The 27,233-nt window shown below is 35.8% G+C and overlaps 1 protein-coding gene across 1 annotated transcript in view; it reads right to left on the bottom strand.

Moving 5' to 3' along the window:
• Positions 1–21,796, bottom strand: part of LOC139737546 (uncharacterized) — a 129,245-nt gene extending 107,449 nt beyond the window's left edge. The window contains exon 1 of the mRNA XM_071648222.1: positions 21,644–21,796. Coding sequence (XP_071504323.1) covers positions 21,644–21,759 — 116 coding nt within the window. The 5' untranslated portion in view covers positions 21,760–21,796. The remainder of the gene's footprint in view (positions 1–21,643) is intronic.
• Positions 21,797–27,233: the final 5,437 nt, after the last annotated feature.

The raw sequence follows: 27,233 nt of genomic DNA, 5'->3' as shown, positions 1-27,233 counted from the left end.
GGTATTCTCCATCCATGTGGGCAAGATGTAAGAAAACAGACAGGAACAGCGTCATCTCCCACTTCCCCAAAAAATCGTTTTCCCATTGCAGACAATATGTGACACAGAATTGTTCTATTGATATACTTTCAGCCATAATATTGATAAAAACATGCTGTTGAGCGCGGTTTGAAGTGTGTATACGAGTCCTTAGGTAGTCGTTGGTGTATATTTGAAATGAAAAACACACACCAGTTCATACAGTGCAAATTGATTTGGAGTGCAGTAGTTAATGTCCGTAATGAAAGTGTATTTTTCAATTACCGACATATAATCGTAATAATTAGTATTTGCCTTCGCTAACTTTAAGTTTAGCTTTATTTTGCGGAACAATTTTTTTCAGTCTACATAAGAGTTGTTTGTTTTTTAACGAAAAAAAGCACGACAATAACTGCTTCACATCCCTTGAGTCAAATAAAACTGCATTTCATGAACTGAAAAAGTCAATTATATCCATTATCAGTAGTATAGTAGTATTACTAGTATCAGGATTACTTTTAAAACTCATAACTGTTGATATTATGACGTTCCAATTGCTGTTATAATTTGCTGTAATTCAATACTTTTTGAGAAGGTTCTGGTGTAAAGAGATCACTGTATGATATAAGGGAAAGTCACCACAGATTTATAGAAAAAAAAGTTTCCTGAATAGAACCAGAAAAATTAGGGTAACAGAATAGCGTCAGTTTTACCTAAATCTTGTTAAAATAAGAAAGTAAAGAAAATCGACAACTCCATGATACAATAACGAAATCATTATGATTTCTATGCAGGGTTATATATAGAAACACTTACAATAATTGTATCAGGAGTATATGTAATAGGATTGGAAGTTTGCTTGATGGAAAAAGAGAATTATTATCTTGTAGTTCAGAGCATTATGAAGAATCGCCAATTGTGTTTGATTGATCGCAGTTTCTTAAAGGAAAAAAATCATAACTTGCTCAGTTTTGATTGAAATTTGCTTAAAGTTTCACAGTCCTGTTCTTCTATTTTTTCTGCTTTCTATTTACACAATCTTAATTTTCAGGGTGGACTTTCCCTTTAAATGAAGTCCGACTGGGGATGAAACATGAAGACTGCAGAAAGCAGAGAAGCTATCCATGAAACATTAATGATTATTCAATGCTTTCCCGCCAACTCCACATCCGTTCTCCTCGCATAGATAATGACACAGACCTCCTCCTTTAGTGCGTCATAATTTCTGGTCACACGTTTGTCTATTACCATGATTCAGATTTACTATCCCTCCCTCCTATTCTTCCCCACCCTTTCTTCATCACACGCCCCGTCATTCCGCTGAAAATTTCAAGAGACACGCTAAATTTAAAATTTGCATGCTGGATAAATGAGAACAAATGCCAATTGTAATAAAGGTATCATCATCTATATAAAGAATGACATTGTTTCTAATAACTACAACAACAGCTGTTGTCAAATACTCACTAAGGACATGGACAATCAAGTAGTTATATCATCGATTTCATCCATACTTGCCTTGCACGTTAAATCACGCTGAAAAGGAAATATTAATGATGCATGCACAAACGAATACAATATGTGATGGCAATGTGTTATAGGAAACATACCATACTAGTTCATTATAATTTAATCCTTTTTAGTAACCCACTGCAGTTTACTTTCCATTCTAAAGGAAAAATGAGCAAAGAAGAAATTGGGCTGCAACCCTATTAACAAAAACCAATTTTCCCCAAGTTCAAATTCCACAGTGCAGCCATGCGCCTCTCATCGGTAAAAAGTGCTTCTTTTATGGAATCATTACGTTTTCGCAAGTTTGCATAATGCCAAATTATTGCGATCAGCCAAACCTAATTGATTTCAATTTGCGCTTTGCGAGCAGTTTTTATTTTTCTATTTGCATAGGCTAGCCGCTTATGCTGTGCCCGCCGGCTATTGCAGTCATAAATATGCATGAGGTCCTAACTCGCTGCATCAATGGGACGGAATAAATTGTCTCAACCTTAATTGGTCATAATCCTGCTATCATTAAGCCTGCAAACGCAAAGAGTTAATGTAAGAACGAACACTCACCCTTATATACCATCTATGTATAATGATAATAATAATTAGTCATATATGTATATAGGTCCTATATGTGAGATATGATGAAGGAGAAGATGGTGCGTATAATAATAAAAGCGCGTAATTTTCATTCCTCTTACTGTTCCTCCTTTTTACAAAGAAAATAGATAGCACGAGTTATATATATATATATTCATAATATTGACAACAGAATTGAAATGACACCAGTGGACGTCATGCATTAGCCCTTTAATAAGCTTTCAGATCTCGGCCCCTAGTCATGTTTATGAGTGTGAGCTCCCTGTTACGATTATATACATGTATGTATAATATAATATATATATATATATATATATATATATATATGATATATACTGATGTATTCAGTGTATGCATCTACACGAATGTAAATCTTATCACCTATTGTTGCTATGAGGAAACATGAGTAAATATGGAAATTGGACTGTACATAAATATCTCGCGATAAAATATCGATATTAAATGAAGTGATGTTCACATAATACAACCGAGTGAGATTGTCCTTTTTCTATTATAGAAAAAATGCTAGACTACGTTGTTTTCGCGACCGCAGGCAGCACACGGAGACACAACTGTTGTCATGCTATTTCAAGAAATGTTCTATACTCTCGACTTCTGTATACTCGACCCAACAATAAAGTATAAATTCTGTATTGTTCAAAGTCTATGTAAGAGTATCATTGCCACACTCCTTATCCTTCATTAAAAAAAGAAAATCTCCCATGTGCAGTACACTGGATTTAGAACATGGCATTTAATACTAACAGTAATGTCAACAGCTGGGGGATATTTTCAACCAATATATCTTTTTTTTTTCATTGAAATTGGGTCTTGTTAAAAGGAAATATTGAAGAAAACACACCTATTCTTGTATTGCAGGCAGCTGTCCGGACTCGTGTTTTCCTCCATTAATGTTTATGACTTTTCTCATTAATATTTCCCTCCAAAAAGATCCAAATTGTGGAAGCGAATGTAATACCTTCTTCCGACACTAATTATGATTTCCCTGAGCTTGTTGAGATGTAGTACAGTTGATAATCTTCGAAGCGGACTGATAACTTAGTGACGAGAACGTTACACTACAAAAAGTACGGTGTTAAATAGTGAACACCGAGCTGGTGTTAAATTTTCGGTGCTCATTTATGGTGTTAAATTAACACCCCCGGGTGTCATTTCCAAATTTTAATCTGTTTTTTGAAGAGTTTCTTAGTAACTGCACTTCTTGTTGATTTTTAATTTAAACAAGACGATCAAGAATTTTACATTAAAATACTAGATTTTGAAAAAATGTGAAAATAAATTTACACCAAAGTAACACCAGCTGGTGTGGTCTCTTATTGAAGCTGGACGGGTGTTAAACCATTGATATTAACACCAACAAATATCAAATCAACACCATGTGGTGTCATTTTTGAATTAACACCAGCACAGTGTCAAAATAACACCAGGTACAGTGTCAAATTAACACCACGAAGTGTCAGGTGAACACTTTTCAACACCATCACAGTGCATTTCTAACACCTGTGGGTGTGGTCCTTTATTGAAGTTTGATCGGTGTTAGATTTAACACCCGTGGTGTTAAATCTAACACCGATGTTTTTACAGTGTACTCTATAACTCCCATCATAGGCCATGTTTTTTTATCCACTCATGGTGCTGAACGGGTGCTGTGATAATCACAGATTTATTCCTGCATACTTTGATACGCTGCAATGTTTAAATCCTGATTTCATATACGGAATTTCACTGTTCTACACACACACAAAACAAGACAAAACAAAACAAAACGCTACTACATTGCAAGGTAAAATCAAATTGTTCGATGTACAGTATTTTTGTTTTGTATTCAAACTATCATTTTCAAATTATCAAACACGCTTTTCTTTTTTGTTACTCCTCCCTGATTGCATGCAGTGTCACTACGAGATAGTGTTTCAATATTACTCTCTAGCACCAATACAGTTAGTCGGAAATAAGCAAGAAGCAGCAATATACATAGTGTTGGTGCATATTCGGTATAATTAAACAAATCGTCCTTATTTGATTTTTGTCTTGACGAATGAAAATTTCAGATATGCCTTGTCAGCCTAGATGGTTCGGAATATACGAACAGTAGATATTCACACACGGCTGAGCATAATATGTACAGATAAGACAGAACGTCATTAAAAGGGTGGTAGTAGTTTATGCACCTTTATCACACATTTCATTACGTGATGTTACATTTCTTATAGTATATTTACATGACAAGTAATAATACTCATCTCAAGATTTGTCTGTAATGTAGCTTTACCGATTTTTTTTTTCATTAAAGTAATGTTAGACATGCTTTTAATCTTATCTTGATTATTTCCTAACCGCTTTTTAGTTAGCGGTTAATATAAATCCGAGCTGGCACGTGAAAAAACAAACAAGCAAACAAACAAACGAAGATTAAAAATATCGACTACAGAGAAACGTTATCAAAAAAGCCTTTGATCTCCTGACTCTGACTCCTGTTATACTGCTTTCCCCGTCACATAGTAAAAGAACTCAGAACACATTAGCGAGTTGTGTTAACTACGCGATTTGCTCTAGAGTTCCTACCCAAACAGTACCCATTCTAAACTTTGACTAAAATACATAAAAATACTAAAATACACAAATAGTTGGTCATCACACACTTTTTCAAAGGTCGTAATTTGCTTATTTTTACCCCCAAAAAGACACATTCGATTTTATCACTAGCAAAACTATTGAATGTTTTTGCGTTCTCAAATTTGTTGAGAAGTTATTCATTTTGTTGTACCATTCTAAACTTGAGAGAATTGATCGATACTAATAAAGGTCTCATTTGCATGTGCTGTTAAAGAAATTGACAACTGATTAAATTAACCAATTGATTTTCAGAGATGAATTGCTTTGAATCACAAAGAGTAATCCTTTATTCCTCTATATTTCTTTAAGTATATATATTTCATCTTATTGCATTAAATGCAATCATCGCGATAAGAACCTCAGCAACTTCTGAATGTTCTGTGACAATTGAAAAGTACAATTAAGCGTCTGACGAGACTTACATCACAAACAAAAGTGTTTATTCACTGCACTAGGGATGCAAGAAATTATCATGTAGGTCGCTAAGTACTGATTATTTGAACGGGCAAAATCAACAACAATTATTTCATTCAAGTCATTGGAACTCCATGTGTTTGTGACATTCTTTACTTTTAAGTGGAAATGTCATCTAACACTGGTTACAAGGAGTTCTATTTAAAACTAAAACAAGAACACACAAACAATGCGTACCTAATTATCATGAGAGTTCTTATCTTTCCATATTTTGTCGTCATATAAAATCATGACAAACGAGACAGACCCACGACATATGCTGCGTTTGCAGCAAAGTAGACCTAGGATACATGCTGCGTTTGTAGCCTAGTGCAAGGTGTGCCAAGCCAACCCATGTGTCATATAACATAGAGGAACCATATGGCACATAAAGAATAGAAATTATATTAACAACAGTGAAACTTTATAATGCGTGATTGTTCAGCATCAGACATTTTATGGTGTTTAAAGAGAGGGGATCAGTAAAAAAAAAAAGAATATATTATTGTGTAAATCAAGTCTTTAATAGCTTTGTAAAACAGACAATGGTAATGATTGTACTTGAACTAGCAATATTTTGAGGACTTTACGAGGAACACAAAAACAGATTTCGTCAAATCAGTATAATCATTGTTTGTAATTTTGTACTCATTTCTCTATGTTTGCGTACAACTACATGTTAGGAGATTATGGACTTATCCTAACATCAACAAAATTACTCTTAGAATTCCTAAGGTGGATGATATCATCATAACACATATCTATACAGAAAAATAGAATATGCGACTATCAACGCATATTTTCATCAGAAATATAGGTTCAGTATTTGTAGAAAACCAAAAGTTCTTTCATAAAAAGATATACTTGTTGTTAAACAGCTAACAACTGTTTATATTTCTTTTGATACCAAGTCATTAAATATCGCAAAACACAGATTCAAACAATTCTTAGCACCCCTTCCACCTCACAATTTAATTCACTCAATGTGAGGCATGACTACTGAGAATCCGTATGCTATTCTCACACTGCGTGATCTCTTTTGTACTTGCTAGGATGTCTTTCGATAAAACGATTGCCGCTTGTTCCTTTGCCTTTTAAAGAATTATATAGATTTTGGGCGTGCACTTGATCATGATGATTCAAACTCAAGTGGGAAATAAGGATTTGCGTTTTTAACAAGTACTTACTTCTTGATAAAGGCATTGCTGAGATTGGGTTCATACTGAGGCAGACTCGATGACTAGAAAAAACATGATTAAGAGAACGAGATATGGATTTCAATTTTAAGAACAGCAGGAAAATGAAATGAATCTCCGAAAGAATTGCGAGAAACATTGTGTTGATTTCAAAACGGATATTGATTCAACGGAAATATCAAATCCTAGTCTTTCTTACCCGGCGAACAGACCTCTCTATAAGCTGTAATCATGAGAACATCGTGTGATATTAGGCGTGCTTTGCCTCAGTTTTTGCAGAAATAATTTCCTTGACGTGAGACAAAAATACTCGGCAAGCATCATTAGACACGAAGGGTATTATCTTAAGTCTATCGTTTGTCACCTCGGCAAACTTGCAATTCCAACAAACTCTAGCTTTTTGCAGGTTTCCTTCGTATTTTTCTTTGCTCTTTTACATCGATAACATCAGCATATTATGATAGTTAACATGGTTAAAATGCATTTACTGGGTTTTTTTTTGAGAGATTCAAAAATTGCGTCTCTTTGTGCCTTTGTGCATGGTATTCTTGTGTGTTTGTGTGTGTGTCGCTGCAATTTTTTGTTTATTTTTTAGAAATATGAAAATAAACTTAACTGCATACTAAACTGAAACAAAAGGACCAATGAAGATCCAAAATGGTAAAATTTCAGCAACTTGAATTAGTTGTTTCAATTAAAACTTGTTGTCTAATCATACGTAACATTCAAAATGCAACGCTTTCTATAATGAGCGGGTATGTATTTAAAAATTCATTCTTCGAACAGATTTTAGTCTTAGTTTAGCAATATCGCATTATCAGCGCTGTAATTTCTCGTTTTAGTGGTATATCCGGAAACGCAGAAAGGGCAAATTTCCAACACCTGTTACATGAAAGCAGATCTGTTTCCTCGAGAGGGTTTTCTAATTCAAAGATGCATCACAACATTAATGTAAAAGTGATTCAGTAAACGGTCACTTTAATGATAGATTTTCCAAGTAATGAAATGATTTCTAAATCATCTAAATGGGGAAAAAATCTTCTTCACAGTTTGCCTGTTGTTCATCTCTTATTTTCCTTTTTAATTTTTTTCTTCTTTACATAAATATATACCATCAACCATCCACACACTCACATACAAACATAAACGTACAAATATATTTGTATATATATATATATATTTATATATGATTGCCCAGATACATTTGTAGTAGGCCCCGAGTATTTGTCGTTCTGTCTTTTTTGTAAGTGCATGGCATGAAAGAGTTTGATGACAGTAACTTCGCTGCTCATGTAAGTTAAACTTACTCGAACTGAGACCCAAGACACAGCTAAAGCTTATAAAATGGTTGAAAATGGTCAAAAAGAGCGATCTTTGTCAGTTGTACTGAAAACTGTGTGAAGTATAAATCCTGATCAGTGCATACATAAGATGAACCTATATAGCCCTTGCCAACGAAACTATGAAAAATGTCTTTGTACTACATGAGTTTGTATACTTATGCATACATATATGTATAATATATATATATATATATATATATATATATATATATATATAGTTTTAAAAATTATTCATACCCCTGGGAAATTTTTAGTTTTGAGCAGATTTCTTAGAAGTAAAGGATAGAGTGACAGTGATTGGGTGTTATATCTCAACATTTCTATTGTTATGCAAATGAGGTGAAACTGGAATCAATGTCAATTTATAGAGGACGAATAAGAGTAAAAAGTTAACACCCAATCACAATCACTCCATCCTTCACTTGTAAGAAATCTGCTCAAAATTAATAATTTCTCAGGGGTATGAATCATGTTGTTGTTAACTATATATATATATATATATATATATATATATATATATATATATATATATAGTGACAGCAAAGGACTTAACCACAACATGGCGAGGCGGTACAAGGACGGTTAATATGTTGGCAGCAAAACGTGCACAGACGTGGCTGATGTTGGGTTGCACCCCTTAATAATCAAGCTTTCGGGCGAAATGCCCTTCTTCAGGATCTACACAGTCAATGACAACAACGTATAAACAAAATCAACCTAGATGTAAAATCATACCAAACTTAACTAACCTTCAATATTATACATTCCAAAATATACTCAACATATCAATAAATACAAAACATACAAAATTACTACACATTTTTAACAATAAACAAACGAACATACTATTACTAAATACAATCTCGGAACAAAACTTACTATATTGGTGCTGAGTACACAGACAACATCACAAGACCGTACTCAGCATCAATACAGTGATTTTTGTTCCGAGATTGTATTTAGTAACAGCATCTTCGTTTGTTTTTTTGTGTTAAAAAATGTGTTGTAATATTGTATGTCTTGTATTTATTGATATGTTGAGTATATTTGGAATGTATGATATTGAAGGTTAATTAAGTTTAGTATGATTTTACATGTAGGTTGATTTTGTTTATACGTTGTTGTCATTGACTGTGTAGATCCTGAAGAAGGGCATTTCGCCCGAAAGCATGATCATAGGGGTGCAACCCAACATCAGCCACGTCTATGTGCAAGTTTTGCTGCCAATATATATATATATATATATATATATATATATATATATATTGTATTTCTTTGAAGGTTACACGTGAACAGCTGTGTTAGAAGGCTGTACCAATATTTATCTTCATGTTGGCTTCGTCAAATCAACGTAAGTTTTTTTTTGTTTTTTTTTTTGTTCGTGAGTACTTGCATGTATAGGGGCCTATACGCTTGTATGTTTATAGCTGTTATTACCAATATGTATGTTTTCTTATAATGCAAGATCAACTTATTTCAATCTATATTTTTTGTTAGTGGAGAAATGAGCAAAGAAAATGGGATTCCATCGGGATACATAAGATGAACCTTCATAGCCCTTGCCAACGAAACTATGAAATATGTCTTTGTACTACATGAGTTTGTTTACTTATGCATATATGCATATGTATATATATATATATATATATACATATATGCATATAAATATTTCTTTTATATGTACATATATATACATATATTCTATATATTTTGTTACAGTTATAGTTTGTGTCTTCTGTATTTAACTACATTTATTCCCTTCTGCAGTTAATGAACTTCATGTTGTAAAATGTGAAATATCAATTACTGCATAATTTGCTGAAAGCACAGAAGTAAAGTTCTTCCTGAAATAAGTCTATCAAGTCAGTAGGCCTACGTGTGTTTTCTTAGTCATTAATGATTTTCTTCTTACTTAGATTCCATTAACTATAACTGAGAACGCAGACTTTAGTATTTCGATTGTCTTTAAGTATAAGCTTGACCTTTAAAACTTTTAGTTTATACGATCTGAATCATGGCAGTTACACCTTACACAATTTTGAAAACTAATTGATCATAAATCTCACTAGTATGCAAAAACTGAGGACACATGGAAGCATAAATCACATTGTAATTGGGTGTTTTAGATTCGCATGCTAAGTACATAATATACTACTAATCATTTAACTACAGTCAAATGGGCATAACCACCTAACCCACAGTACGTCTTTTTGTACAGTTTATCGTGTTCAAGACGTGTTAACCTTCATCCCTCAATAGAATTTCTGTATCTGCGTATCGTGTCGATATATTGAACGACAAAGAAAAAATATTGCACATTCTTCGAATGATAGGTATGTCTGGAATGTCATGATTATCAACGGTCTTGAAATTTCGACTGTTGGCCAATTGTCCGTATTTTCACACCGTTAATAGACATCTTTAGTCACACTCCGAAAGAGTCTCTCTGAAAAGATATGTAAGAGAACATACATTTAAAAGCCAGTACATTTTAATTGACTTTATGAAACACAATATCGCTAAATCGTGAAATCAGAGAAACAAGGGAGTCGCCTATTTTGTTTAGCTATCAGTTAAAATCAATGCTTCTTACTAACACTGCAAGTGATGTTTAATTTTGCCCTAAATGCCGTCATCCGAAACGTTGTATTTAAAGCTCTACTGTATAGGACAGTCACACTTCATGTTTTCTGACTCTCCTTATAGTCAGAGATTAAGGCGATATATATACCACTGCGTAGATCCTTTTATTCACACCATAACAACCATTCCCCTTCAAGAAAAGTTTAACCAAGTTTATGACCAGCACATAAGGGTTATTCGCCGTGTTATGATAAACTGTTTAAAGTCTTTTAACATACATACATTGCAAACTTAAGATTAATGTATATAAAGAAGACTATCTACGGAATTATGTAGCGCCTGTGAATATGGTGCTCTTGAACTCTATTGTGCTATCATTGTATTTCTGTTACTTAAACATAAAAATCAAATAATACAACCACTTTGTTGTCGACAGACAGGAAATGGTTTGCTAAATGTACACATGCTTTCCTAACATTCAATATTTTGAAATCAAAACGCTTCATTGAAAACTGCCAATTTTGAGCGTCAGCTTGCTCCAGGTTGTATTCTATCTCAGTCTGAGGGATTTATTGATATGATGCACAAAGTTTCATCCTCATAAGACCTAGAGTGCATTATGACGATGATGGAGTGCAGATGTCCTTAATGGCCTCTCGAGAAAAAAAAGAAACATTGGCTTCCTCTTCACTGGCTATCCGACCCCTTTCGTTTTCCAAAAGGCGAACATTTCATAAAAACTAATCGCGGCGTCATTGGCAGTTGACAAAACATTTATTCAATAAGATAAAGATATATTTCCATCAAGGTTCTGCTCAATTCATGTATGATTATTTTTGATATTTCAGATGTTTTCATTACTGCGGGGATGGAGGGCACAGCTTCTGTCTTCTTTCTCTTGTATGGTGCCATTAAAACAATATTGATAATGCCAGCACTGGATGTAGAATACCACCAAAATAACGATTAAGTGTGAGAAAAATGAGTGAGTCTTTTAAAAGTTTCTTATGTGGGGTGAAGCTGGAATTTCTTTTACTTTCGATAATCGTGTTTCCCAAACCGAATGTGTCTAACTTTATGCATACTTAATACTTCGAGACGTTACATTGAGAGGATTCAAACGAGCACTGGTACAATGTAACGTCACCGAAATTAAATTATTTGATTTGAATTCTTAATGTAAATTTAATAAGGTGAAAATAACTGAACTGTATGTATAAATACCAATAACTGCGAACATACACGCTTTCCCTTTCGTGGTATCTCTAAAGAAGGATTTAATTCTGAGACATAATTCTAAAGTGCAATATTTTCTCCTGGAACAAGTGGTTTAGTGACAAATAACCAATTATGGCAATTTTACTCCTTCTCAAATGTGGGAAGGCGTGAAGAATACTCTAATATGGCATCTTACAGACTATCAATTGAAAACAAGTCCATCAGCTCGTTCGACCCGCAGTGAAGCTCGATAAGCCAGTATGACACCGTCCATTGACGCGGGCTAAGAACCCGGCAGTTTCCCGCTCAAGTGGACTCGGGCACACGCTTTTCAAGCGTGCTCAGAATATGCAACAAGTTATGAGACTTCGAGTCAATGATATTCCCACTTTAAACACTTTTTCTGCCTGTTTGTCGTCTGTTGAACGAACTGTGGGAGAGAAATGGTCAAATAATCTTTCTATCTTATTATTTCAGTCATAATATATTGCATTCGTTTTACCTGACGGAGTTACAACTTATGAATCATGCTTCACAAGTGGAAGAGATCTCACATGTATTCCTGCATTGTAGATGACGCTTGTCTTCAATCAGATTTGGGACATCCACTCTTCACTATTATACGAATTCCAAAAGAAATAAAAGGATAGATAAAGACCTACAAAGTTAAACCCAGTATACTCGAGGAAAGTGAATATTAGGAGACAGCAACTACTTATAGATATAATTCAAATAAGATCACAGAAAAAAGTGACAATTTAAATTGTGGATCTACTTTTAATTCCTGTGCTTCTCCAGATAACTTTTTTTTTAAAACTCACATCTAGAAATGTCAAGTGACCTTGTATCTATTAATTGCTCAAATACAAATCCTTTAAGATGGCCGTGATTAATCCTTTGAAGAGTTTCCATGATAACTCTGTAAAGATCAACATAAGTTAGAGAAAATAAAGTAGTTGTATTTTCAAGATGGCAATTTGTTAATATTACCAGGTTCCGATCGATTTAGGTAGTGGACAACAATATCAATAAATAAGAGAATAAATAGATAAATAAGTAAATAAGTAAGTAAATTAATGAATAAATAAATAAATAAGTAAATAAATAAATAAATAGATAAATAAATAAATAGATATGTATATATATACATGTCTTAATATTAGACTCAGTTTTATGAATGTTTCTCGTGGATAGTGTCCCTAGATTTCTGCACAGGGTACTTCATGAAAAAAAAAACTCATGGTTTGCAACATGCCACTTTGCCACTTTGAGCCAAGAATTCATGTCAGAATTTGGAGACTCTTTGCACGACGGCTTATCATAGAGCAAGCAAGAGAGCTGCTATCCCCGTTCCCCTAACAAGCCTATTCCAGCGACTTGGGCCTAAGTTTATTTTGGTTACTTGGCACGTCTCTGTATTTGTATATAATCACACGAAGCGGGATCTTTTAGCCACATAAAATCCGAAACTTGGGATTCATGTAGTATTTTCTGACTGAACAAAGTTTTGACACATTTGTGCAACAGGTGGATGTAGATATAGATTCTTTATCACACTCTACGAACTTGTCTCGAATGTCGTTCCTATTGATGAAGTTCACACGTTAACGGCCACATGGCCCCGTGTGAGACTGCCGCTGTCTGCTCCTTAGTAGCGTGAAGGGGACAAGCTGGGGAATTTCAGGGGATATGCCTGTAAGGTTCTTTCTCGATATTTAAAACGACTGCGATTTAGGACTGTCTAAATTTGCTATTTTGCCTGAATTCTTCCTTTCCATCTCTCTCACTCTCTCTCTTTCTCTAAATTACAAAAATGTGTACTACATACGCATAACTACGAAAATATGTCTTTGCTATTGATACAAGCTTGTAACAAGATATAACTGCTAATTTCTTTTTTTTAATCCATATTTTCCTGTTGAAATAGTAGGCACTTCTATGGTTACATTGTGCAGTTCATTTGTGATTCACCTCACTAAAAAGGTTAGGCAGTTGATTTCTATTAATGGATATACTATTTTAGTTTATTGAAATTGTCATTCCAAGTTTGAAGGAAAGCGAATCTGTTAAGGAAGGTGGTGGTACATCGACCTTTTTTGTGTATTTATCTATTAAGTTTTCCACACAAATTTAATTTGTAGCATACAGCAACAGATGAATGAATATGGTAACAAAGACTTAAAACTTGCCTCCACACCGCTCCCTCGCTAAATTTAAGAAGTACGAGAGGAGATACAATGCATACAATAGTATGAATTATGTCTGATTTAATAGGTACATGAAAAGGATGATGGATAGAGATGGGGAGAAATTGAAGTATATTACAAGGCAAAGATATTCATCAGAAAGTGGTTGATGGTGGTCTGGAAAATCTTTAAAAAGTGGAAAGTAACGTCCAAGAAACGTTTTCTTTTCATGTTTCATAGAGTTAACTGGAAGCTGAAACTGTGCAAGCGATTTCGCTCCGAGATTACTGGGAGTAATGAGCTATTTCACCCGAGGAGTTTCGGGAGAGGAAACCTCAGTTAACACCAATAAAACCGGCGATTACCCCTCTTGAACATGCAACATTAGTTGCTCAACTTGTACAGTTGATCACTCAAGAAATCGCAGTATTCTATAATCCTTTTACCTTCTCTCTATCTACCCTTCTTTATGTGTATTTGTCTCTTCCTCTTACCCCCTCTCTTATATATATATATATATATATATATATATATATATATAGAAGAAAGAGTCTCAAATACGCCACGGATCCAACGAGAATTTTGTTTTATTACAAAATTTTCGGTCTGCCTCAGACCGTCGTCAGTGTAAAGACAATGATAGGTTTTTGCAAACATGAATATATATATATATACGTATGTGATTGACAGTAAACATATATAATCAGTCTTTCGTATTTAACGTTGATCATTAGTTACCTATTTGACTTAATGTATTATAATTATAAAGATACAGACATCATATTTATGTGTAGGCCTACATGTTTATATCTATTGTACTATGGTAATGATCATTTGCAGAAAGAGTAAGAAAAAGAGAAAGTAATAGGGCAACATGAAGGGAAACTTAAATAAGGTGATGAAAAAAAAAAGGTCAAACATTCTACTCTATATCATATTATACTGTGCAGAGCTATGAATGATGAGAAAATATTTTCAACGAGCCTTGGATCTAGCAGGTCAACGTAAGGGGTCTGGAAGCCAGCAACCACTATTTACAAGACGAGATGTGTAGCTTCAGGTGCTGTCTTCGACTTAAAAAAAAATACAAGAAGAGGAAACGTGAATTGTTTCGATTGTGAGGTCATTTTTATTTCCTTCGCCCGCTTGACACAAAGCTTATGTCAATTCCTGGCAGCATATTCAGATGTGCAATTGATATCATTACGTATAATCAGGATATATGTCATTTAGGACGAAAAACAAACAAGTATAATGAAATAATGAGAAGCAAGACTACGATGGTAAAGGTTTTCTGGTTCTTTGGAAGCTCCATTATACTTTTGTCAATCTCATTAACGAGATATTACAGAAATCTTATCCTGGAAAAAATGTGTTTTTTTCTTAGGAATGAAGTGCGTTGGCTAGTCTGATTGTTCACACTTTCATGTTGTGAAGAGAGAGGGGTCACAGGTTAAAAATACACAATATTTGTGAAATTACATTGAACCTATTACATGAACTACTTGTACAGATAAAATAATTGTTTATGGTCTACATCATCGATGAAAGGTACTATTGAAGCATAATCTATATGGAATTGGTATCGTTTTTGTATGCTTTGATATCTCTAATATTTTCTGGCAAATCACGAGTCTTTCACATGAAGGGAAGTCATCGTTTGCTTGTTTAAGAATAGATGTCCTACCAGAGACATGCGGTGGGCTGGGAATTCGAACGTGGGGGTTAACATCTAAAACAAACAAACATCACTACCCAGTACTTCTGTCTTACTACTGACAGATAAACATGGAGTTTCGCTGGTAATATTCTCTGCCCATTTCGATATATTCGATTTTCAGAGCAATTTTCATTATTGATACAAAATATGCCAAAAATATTGTTAGTTATTGTTACATGATATGCAAGGCTACCTTGCAGTATGTCCTATGTTCCTTTTCATTAACAACATGAACGATATCAATGTAAAGAGGTGTAGACTTTAAATCTTGTTTGCTAGATGTAAATGTCATTTATTAACTTTTAACGAAACATATCATTTAAACTCAATTGAATGATTGTGCATGATTTATCTGCATACACTATGTATATATCATATATGTTATGTATCATAATATATGCGTGTGTGTATATATACATGCGTGTGTGTGTAAGCAAACGTGTGTTTAGATTGTGTGCACAATCATATCTTTTTAGATACTACAGAGAAAAAAATACACAAATGATTATGTACTATAAGAAATTACGATATGATTAACTTTTGCATAATGGACTGCGAAACACTAATCGATTTTATCATCATTAATGAAAACGAATAACACATGTTTCTCTACTGATAAATGAACTTATACCATGCGTTATTCAGTTGTATCTTGTCTTCATCATTTGACAGACTAAACTACCCAAGAACCGTTTCAGCTGTTTGTAGAAACGTGTAAACACCTATCAAGTTAATTGCTTGAAGTACGCAGGCTTATCATTCTTTCTTTAAATCTTGACAACGTTAGTCAAATATATGGAAACTAAAACAAAAAGATTTGCATTTGTATTCAATACGCAAGGTGGCAGAAAGTTATGATGTCTAATGGCTTTAAAGATTTGGGACATTGGATATGATAAACATTTCGTTCAACGATTTTTATTCATGGCGTGTAACGTGAGGCTACATAAGAGTAGGAGGTTACCAAAATAGAGTTGCTCTTGATTCTAATAGAATACTTGAGATATAGATTATATACTTTGATGCATATAGGCAGTCCCATATGAAGGAGGAGGCATCATAAGCACATCACACACATGTGTTTGGACCATTTTTGTGTGACCGATTTGGTCTTCGTAGAGTATCGCGTGGCTGCGGCCAGAGCGGGAGGCACGCCACGCTGAGGCCCCGATCATAGCCGGGATTATCTCTTCACGGCGTGTTATACATTGAGGCCTTACCCCCCTCCATTCGTCCTAGCAACTAGCCAAAATCGATCTAAAAGAGTATCAGATAGATTGTCGTAGTTGAGTGTTTCTTCATAAATCGTAGCCATCAAGCCATGAGTGACGACATTTTGCTTCCCAAACTATGTATCAAGTCAGTATTCAAACATCACTTTCACCTCTTGTTTTGGTACTTAGGCCTACCAATCCTTATGTCTCTCTGGTAGTTCTGAAAACTCCAATGTTTCGTAAAAGTTTGATACAAGAAACATTGACAACACGTGGAGAGCTTCGATACCTGCGGACGAACTAACAAGATTGGATTCACTTAAATACTTTTGCTTACCTTTGCTTACTTGGTAATAACTGAGTCACATTATCAGTCTTTGCGGTCACTGGTGACCATCACAATCACTATGTTTACACTTAACCTGGATCATCCATCACTTTTGTATGAAAACATTCATTTTATGCACTGCGGTCAAACTTACAGCGGCGTAAAGTTACCACTGACTTTATGTCAACTGTCACTGAATTAAAAACAAAACAAAAACAAAAGAAAACAAGCAAAGCATCTTACCTCTGTCGTCATTCTTCTTGAAGAGATGCAACGAAGATGAAACTCCAGTCGCTGGGTTGACATCAACATTACCAAATCCATGCAATTAACTAACAAGAAAACATTTTGTATCACACCCCAGCCAGGATTCGCATAATCGCGCTATTACCATCTTGATTAGCAGGTGGTGGTGCTAAGGCAACACTCTCATACTATACGTGTGCCCAATTACGTGCCATCACTGATGAGGACGTGGTTCTTAGGAGTTGATTACATGTCAATTATGTTTATCATGGATGCAGTTCGACTTGTATTTCGTATATATATATATATATATATATATATATATATATACATGCATATAAATATGCTCTTATCCACATTCGTAATAATTATATCCATATACACGTTTATGACACACGATTATTTCTCTGGTATCCTAAGATTTGCTCTTAGTCTATGGTAACCCAATACAAAATGTTTTGTTTATTATTCATTACTTTAAAAACAACTTTAAAAACTCATTCAAAAAGTTGCTGTCTTTTCTCGTGTTAAGTTTGTGTGAGTGTGTTTACGTTCTGTGTGCGCGATTATTACTGGTATCTGCACACGCACAGCTCGGTTGGAAACACCACGACCAAAAGTGACCCGAGACTTTTCTCGTCGACTTCACAATCCTAAGGATCGCTAGTCATTTTGTCTCAGTTTTGGCTGATTAGCAATATGTCAGGACAAACTGTATTGTGAATCAAAATTATCCAGATTTCATGGACGTGACTAGGTGTAAAGGGGTAGTATTCAACACTCTTCAGCGTCACAAATTCATGGCTGATCCCGTCATGTACCTCATACTAGTCTTATCATTCTACGTGAAGATAAGTATTGGAAACTTCAACGGGTATTGTACAGACGTCATTTTGAATATTATGCAATGAAAAGACACTGCTCTGTTGGGAAGGCACTGCAGAGAAACCGTCCCCGCGTTAAATGGTTTGTCTGCCATTGACATTTCCTACAGCTCAAAGTCAGGAGGATGAAAATCTAGGTGACTGGAAGCTTTGAATTATATGCTAAACGGCAACAAAAACAACATACCTTCTGGTGTTGCCAGTTTAGGTATAAAAATCTTCATAATGATCATGCACACACACAAAACACACACCAACAACAACATATTGATCATAACTTCTTCTTTTTTTCGATCTCTAAGTGAGTTTTTCTGCGTGACAGTCTATGTTGGTCATTATTTCTATGTATTTTTTACTCCTCAACAAGGCATTATGCGTGTGTGTGTGTGTGTGTGTGTGTGTGAATGTAGCCTCTAACAGCAATGGCTTATTTGCAGTGTGGGCGATATACAGGGCTCTACATATCTTAAATATTTTGGGAAAATTTCTCAGAACTGTCATAAACATAATGATGATGATATATCAGTAAGTGATTAGAAGTTACAGAGCTTATTGAGCTTAATGTGGATAAGCCATGTTATCTATGTGCATGTATTAAAATTTGAATACATTTTGTTATTTACACTTATTCTAACTGTTTTGTGAAACCTCGTGACCATAAGTAATATGTGCAGCATGTTCATATCAAAACTTGTTTTTCAAGAGATTTTACTAGACACTGTTAGAGCTGTGTACGTTCGCATCGTATACATGCTGAATCGTGCTAAAAGTTTCTAACCTAACAGCTGGGAGCAGACCGCGTAATAATAGGAAATTTCGTTCAAAATGAGGCCATCTTTTGAGGAAGACCAGCAATTTTTTTCCTAATATACCAACCTATTATCATGTTTATATGTTAGTTTAAAAACTCTCCAAATATGTGACCACTCAATGTAGCAATGTATAGTTTTATTCTTTTAACGCTGATTAAGCTCCTCTGGATAAATATTCGAAATGGATAAATAAATAAATAAATAAATAAATAAATAAATAAATAAATAAATCATTTTCAGTACTTGTCAAACTTTTATCACTAAGGAAAAGCATTTATGTATGCTATTTGTTAATCATCACACGTAAAAAAAATTGTCATAGGTGCTCTTTACAGAAAGTTAGATCTTCTGGAGAAAGTTATCTTGTTCCCGTAGAGACTTAGTAAATCTTACAAACATTAACAAAGCGTTATGTCAAGGATGAAGTTCGGAGTTAGGCAGGTGAACGTACGTCACAGACAGTTTAGGAAGAATTTCGGTGTTTCGGATTATAACAAGCAGGCAAACTATGCTCTCGTGTTATCTATTAGTTGTTTGTATACTACTAATTATTTGTAAATTACTAAGATTGATAAAAATTTCTCCACAGACTGGTTGTACATGCTACTGAGTAATGGATGCAGTGTATTTCCTCCCATAATATTCATGCCTGTTAAGTATGTGAGATGAAACAAATTAATATAATTCAGAGCAAAAACAGTCTAATTTCAAATTGTTTCGTATGTTTATATTTATGTTTATGTTAAGAATAACCGAAGAAATGGCAGCTGTGGTTTCTTCATTTAAATGGTAATACATATCGATCCATGTAACCACACCATCCAGCGCTTGGTATATAAGCTGAATGATTTATTGAGCACAACTCGAGAAACAAGATCGCGTATTACTTGTGGAGGGGCAATAAGGGAATATATTATGTCCTTCGTCACATAACTTGATGAAATAAAGTGTCTAATGAGAGTAGAAAAAGACGTAGCCACATGGAGCTGTTGCTGAGGTTCTGCAACTGCTGTGCAATCACAGTATACTAAAGATGATTTGTGTTTCAACACAGCCGTAGAGGGTTACCGGATACCGTATTCATTGTACTCGGACTATGCGCGTCTGTCCTGTAGCTTTGTGATATATAGTAATCAATACTGAGCGGTCTGCAAACTTTTTCCCCCAAATCAGTAGAAACAAGGTAAAAACAAGATGTCATTTCATCGCCTTAATGGAAAATAAAAAGAATGAGCCGTTAAGTTTGCTCTCCTTAGCAAAAGAGGTCGGTAACAGACTGTTCGAAGCCAGAAGTTGTCCATTGCAAGCGAGAACTGTGATCATAACGAAGCGTCATATCTTAAGTTGCTCTTACGTTTCTTCTCCTCAAACAGAAAATAATGATAATAAATCCCAGATCAGAGGGACATGGAAATAGCTGCTGTTTTAGTCATATCTATTTGATTTAAGAATACGCCAGATGAAAGTGAACAACCTATCTTTATTTCTACAAAATCAAGGATGACTTTTCTGTAGAGCACATTCCACTGTCAAGATAACTGGGATTAAAGTGGAGTATGCTTGACGTAATGGAATCATCAAAATTTTATTCTAATTACCTCTGTAATAGTGTCAGGGCTTTGTTCAACAATTTATGCTTGAAGAATTAAACCCAAGTGAGAATGGAAATTTTGATGTCGATTACTGTGGATAAACTGAGCCTCATTTCCAACAGATATGGCTGTCTTGGTGGCTGTAAAAATGTGCCTAGTAAAAATACATTTCTCCCATCGAATTGGACCATCGCTCAATATCTAACATTCATGGCAATTACTAACACTTTTGAGGGGTTGCATACACATAATGATATATCTATACCAATACAGAGAGAATGATACAGAATAGTTGGTGTAACAGAAGGGGGTGAAATTATCGACTATATGAATAAATTATCACTGGTAGCGTGTTCGGCATACCGACACGGCCAACAAACTATCTAGACCCATGACTTCGAGTGAAAAGCAAGCAATTTGCACTACGTGCACGTGCATCATTTCTCCATCTTTTTTTCCCCTTTTTCCCTCGTCTTCTCGTATTTTCTTTTTTTCCCGCCAGTTTTTCCTTTTTCATTGCTAGATTGGCGTCACATTGAGGAGAGGCACGTGCAAGGGGGTTGCTCCGAGAAAAAGTTGCGTGTTTGGCCCGGGTGCTTGGCCACAAAGATGCCATCGGTTAAAAACTCCCTAACTTGGCTCCCGCTATCGCACGACTCTCGCACGCAGGGTGTGTGCCTCGCCGCCCCGGCGAGCTGGCCGGCAGACGTCCACGAATGAGTCCAAGGTGTTAACTCAACTTAACTATAGCAGTAGCTTTCCGTCTGGCGTCCAGTGTCGAGATGCCATAACTTATCTCTCTCCCGATATGCTAGCAGATATGATGAAAAACAATCTTTATGATTAATGTGTATATGGGAGAGAGATTTCCCTTATTACATTTAAACAGCTTGGTCATACTAACACTGGCAATACCCCCTGGGCAAAATTGATTAAAACTAAAGCACCCAGCAAAGTGTACCGGTACATAGTCAAACGCCCTCCCCGAGATTAAGGCGTCGGGCGTTTTGAATGGAGCTTTAGTGGCGTGAGCTTACTCACACATGCACTACCCATGTACCCCATTCATGGAACACGGAAACCAGAATAATTCACTCTTACGCTACTTACCAGTGCTGCTGCATGACCCATGCTCGTTGATCGTATCCTTGAGGCGGACAGGCACCGGGTGGCGAGCCGTAGACGTCCGCTAGGCCTGCTGCCCCCAGCTGATCGGCGTAAGGCATAGCCGTTGCCCAACCATGGTGGGTTGGGCCCGGCGGAACGCTGTAGGCTTGCGTGGTGAGTTCTTTAGTTCTCACTCCCTGAAGAAAAAGTATTTACCTTTATGATAAATGAAACAACTAGAGTAGAAGGTAGGAAAAACAAATCAAGGTGTTAATTATGGGACGCTGGTTGACGCGAAAGTAATTAAAATTGCCACCATCGGGACGGTAAAATATACTGGTCTAAACAGCTGAAATCAGTATCCATCCATAGCCAGCTGAGAGGTCATATTTCAAACGATGTTTTGAAATGATTCGTTACAGTGATTTTATCAGAGAAAGGCAACGTGGGTCAGGTTGATGACATGCTGAAGCGATTTATTCTTTAGGCGCACTCGGGTAATCCATTACGGTTTCAGTCCATAGCGTGTGCACATGTCAATCCTCAGTCCTTGTACACATATTGTCCAAACGGGCAGACGACATTCCCCGAAGTGATGTCAAATCCCGCCAAAAGTTACCAATTAAGCATTCAGTGAAGCAGAGCCACGCGAGTAGCCATTTATGCCTTCTATTCTTGGTCAACCCGTCCGGGAGACAAGGGAGAAAATCTTCCGTGCTCGGTCGATAAGCAATAACCGTGGCAACCATGAACGATCGAGGTCCCCCTCCTTCTTTCCCCTCTCCCTCCTCTCCTTCTTTCCCTCTGTTTCTCTCTCTCTCTCTCTTTCTCTTCCTCCCTCTCTCCCACTCCCACTCTCCCCTAATCGTGTATGCAAAGCCAAGTCTCACTATCTCTTTGCTATTTGCTGTGAATTACTCATCCTACTTCACTCCCCTACCATGCGGAATGGTCGACTCCTCGTTTGGATGTTCTCGTAAAATGTATAATTTCAGCTTTTTGCCGATTCTCTCCAGTGACAAGCTTTCCCTTGGCTTTCTACTATCTGTGAGTTGGTCTACCATATTCCTTGTAGTGAAAATAACGAAACCGTGGAATACCACCCTGGGGTGTTTAAATCATCTCGCAGGCACATTCGTGTTGCATGATTGAATGTTAGGACTTTGAAACATTGCCCTGAACTTCATGTTTACTGTGTTTCAGTATATCACCTAGGACGCGATAACGGAGTTTGGATGAAGACATGGAACAGTCGTGTATGGACAAACTTCACTCAGCTACACACGTGCACGCTCACACATCACCGGCATTTCCCTTGTCTGTGAAATATCAATAATGGAGCCTTAACTTTGTGGCCCGGCACCAGATCGAATTGGAATCATCTTCCTGCACATGTATTTCCTTAACAGAATAAGAGCGGCCTACCTTTCCTAGTTATGCTCCAAAGTTCAAAGTCGGTATGACGGCCAAACCTTGTGCACATTCATGTTAGCTTGGAGACATTAGTAGTGACAGAGGTCACAGCAGAGAGGGAGAGAGAGAAGGGGAGAGAAGGCGAGAGGAGTGGTGAGACAGAGAGCTATCATGGCGCGGCTGGTCTGCTATGTTCTGCGATCCGTTTCCTTGCCGCACATTCCGATTCATGACTGAGTGTTGTGCGCCCGCATCATGCATCGCTGTCTCACACGCTGCCATTGTACGGCGCTATGTCGTGCTGGGGAGAGGCGATTCAGGGTTCGATGCCTGCTAGGACAGTCAACACGCAGGGCAGTGAGGACCCAGAGACATCTTGGTTACATCCAAGGCAGGTTCATCCCTTTAGCAGTAGTGAGAATAACATGAACCGTAAGACACAGATGCGTTTTATGACCCGAGATTGTCTTTGCATTACTGTTGCTTGTCTTCTGTAGCGAGATTTGCACAAGTTTTCAAACAATGATATTGAATGGGTAACAAAACGACCCGTATTAAGCTGTATCACAGGCCAACTTGTAATGATTTCGCTGTTTTTTCTCTTTCAATCAAGGGAGGGGGATATCATTTACATCCTATAACAAAACAAGTCGTCCGTACCAAGGCAATTTTACTTTTGTGTTACTTCATTTTAGGCCCATGCTTATTTTAAACTATTGCAGCCTTTACATATTCAGTCTTAAAAAAATAAAACAACTCCCCTACTTCTCATTCATAAAAAGCGGGTTATATCAGCTAGGGAAGTTTGAGAAGAAAAGATTTCAGAAAAGGATAAGAAAACAATATCAGTAAATCTAAAAAAAATACTTCATCTCTGTAGCCTCAAATATGACCTGGTGGGATCTTGTCCTCCCCTTTCTAGACACACAAAGATTGAACGTCAATTAATATTTAATGACAAGTACATACGGTTAGAACTCTCATCATGAAGGCATTATTTGTAAAATAATAAGGTTCTTCGCGATTATATTGATAGTATTTTATGAAAACGCAATATAAGTTAAGATGGCGAAATTATATTTATATTAGATTTAGCAGATATCGCCATAAATGTCACCTACAGGGTTGTCCATGTACAAATCAATTTCAGTGTTAGTAGTAGGAGGGGGTAGTAATTCCTAACATTAAGGTTCGATACCTATCATTAAGTCCTCACAGTCACACTCATTCGCTCTTTCTTTGGCAAAATCAGATACATTTATATAATTTTTCTAACACGACATCTCACATCACACTGCGATGTTCATACCATGATTATGTAAACGTATTCTGTCACGTGGATTCAGTAAGCTTTGATTTTGGTTAAAAGTATACTTAAACGATGTAAAACATGCCATAACTAATGGACCTGAAATTGAATAAGCGACAGATGATGAGTTTTCCCCTCCCCTGTTTTCTTTTTGTCTATTTCTTTCTTAGTTAAGGGCGCAAACAATTACTGCAATTTTCTGTTAATGATAGCTACTATGATAAGAGGAGTATCTTTTTGCCCTTTACCACTCTGGCTGAGTGCTCAAAGGGCACTAAAAGATTCTCACACAGCATATAAAGAGAAAGAGATTAAGGAAAAACATAAGAAAGAAAGAAAATTAAAGTTATAAATTAGTCATACAGTATGCTCCATAAAATAGGTGTGTTTTCACTGCTGTCTTGAAAGAATCAATTGAGGAGATAGGAAGAACATGTAAAGGAAGTTTGTTTCAGAGAGAGGATCCGATGTGAACAAAAGACCTGTCAGTTCAGTGCTTGATTGTTAAGGCTTTGTTGACTTATTCGAGCTCACACACACACACACACACACACACACACACATATATATATATATATATATATATATATATATATATGCATATATATATAGGTATAGAAATAATGATATATATATGTATATATAATGATATTTATATACATGCATGTATATGTACACTGTATATACGTAAACACAAACTCATACACGTACGTACACACACATATATATGTGTATGTATATATATATATATATATATATATATATATTCTATATGTTTATTTATTTATTTGTTCATTAACTTTTTTATAATTATTTCCCTTCTTCCACTTCAACCACTCGACCTTCAACGATACCAAGGAAGGTAATACCACAGCGTCACCGAATGCAATGTATAGAGCGATACTTGTCACGTGACCAGTCGTCTTAATTAAGATAAAATAAAGCTATACTACTTGATTTTAGTCGAACCAAGACATTTTCCAAGATGGCTGCTACTGCATCTGAAGGTTGTGACCTCTTGAGAAACTATTCCGATTTTATCGACTTGTCATGAATAAAAGACACTGTACATAACACCAACATAGGCCTACAATTTTCAGTCCAGGCCCCATCCTCCTGAGCAACTAACATGAGCAACTCTGAAGTTATGTACAAACTACAGTATAAAGTCTTCCTTGTGTGTTTGTTGTGTGAATGTTGCATATTGATATATTTATTCCATTATCATTTATGCTGTAGTACATTTCGTGATGCATTGATCCATTGAGTTGCACTGGCAAGCTAGAGAGGCTATACTACACCCAGACACCAGCAGACTTTCTGTAAGACTACCGCTAATGTCTAACAGGAAGCCTGTTTGTATGGAATGAGTGTGGAACTGGAGAGCGTGTGAGGGAGAGACAAACAGACAGACAGACGGAGAATGGGAGGGACAGGGGGAGGTGAAGTTCATGACTCACGCCAGATAATGACAGCGAGTTCTTCCAGCGGAATAATGGAAGAGTCCCACTTTTAGCAAACACTCTGACTACACTGAGGATGTTTTCACTTAATTCGTCCTTGCCCACAACCAGGGCCTCTTTCTTTCTTTCTTTCTTTCTTTCTTTCTTTCTTTCTTTCTTTCTTTCTTTCTTTCTTTCTTTCTTTCTTTCTTCTTTCTTTCTGGGGGGGGGGGAGGGGGATGAGAAGAGGATGTTGAATGGATTTTTGAGGAAGATCGAGGTGACAATGATCAAACACAAAGCAAACAAAACAAGACAAAACAAGACGTCACAAACTATGGGTTTTTTTTCTTTTTAGAACTTCTTTTTGTGGCCGGAAGGGTTCGATACGAGCTGTAGCCAAAGTTGTAATAAAAAGGCTTGTCGTTGCTTGTCATCAGAGTGCAAAGAAAGTTTTCATCTGTAAATTTCTTTTGGTAAGAAAAACTTAAGATAAGAATTGAATCATGAATCTTAAGAGTGTTCATCTTGATTTAGGACTTTATGTAATAATATGTGCCATCACTATAGGTCGAGATAATATATATAAAACAAAATCAATAGCCAAACAAGAGTCCTCAAATTAGGTCACCTCTGGGATATGATGTCGTCTTTGTATTTAATGACTTTAACATTTATCATTTATTCCACTAAAGAATAATATATTAAAGAGTTACAGCAGTCCTTGTATCACTGTCAGCCACATACAGGAACAAAAATCTACAGTGATACATGGTTACGCATGCATTGATCAACAATTTATGATTATTCAAAGACACGCTTAACCATATAGATGGATGTTTTCCATTTTATTTCAGAATTACATATGTGGTATAGTCTTTAGTTAAAAAAAAAAAAAACTGCCCACAAATCGTCCGTAGCTTTCTGGTCAACAAATATGGAATCATGAAGTTCTACTTGTGATGGTGGGTTATTACATGTAGATGGTGCTGCGTTTATCTCTCATTAAGACATTGTACACATTGTACACATTCTTTGTTATGTTTATTCGTGTAGGACACGGTCGAAATGAAATGAGCTCAAATCAAATAGACAACTATTTTCATACAATTCATTCCAAACTCGTTTAAAAGGAGAACCAACATACACTCTTCTTGAATCAAATATGAAAGAAAACATTTTTCTTTTGCTACGTGTTGGCATGTGATCTTCACGTGAAGAATTACAGCTACCTGTATTCACTGATTCTTTGCTCGCTGCAATGTATAACTCACGAAGCAACTTCCGTAATACAATCATATTCACACACGCACATACACACACGCTTTTTTCGTTTTCAACACACACACACACACAGATGAATTATATATTGTATATATATATATATATATATATATATACATGTATATATATATATATATATATATAT

The sequence above is a fragment of the Diadema antillarum genome, unplaced genomic scaffold (genome assembly GCF_040938485.1).
Source record: "Diadema antillarum isolate AM-2024a unplaced genomic scaffold, OU_Dant_1.0 seq00000696_RagTag, whole genome shotgun sequence".
In the NCBI taxonomy this organism is placed as follows: domain Eukaryota; kingdom Metazoa; phylum Echinodermata; class Echinoidea; order Diadematoida; family Diadematidae; genus Diadema; species Diadema antillarum.
Note: the sequence above shows the minus strand (reverse complement) of the source record. Positions and strands in the feature narration are given on the sequence as shown.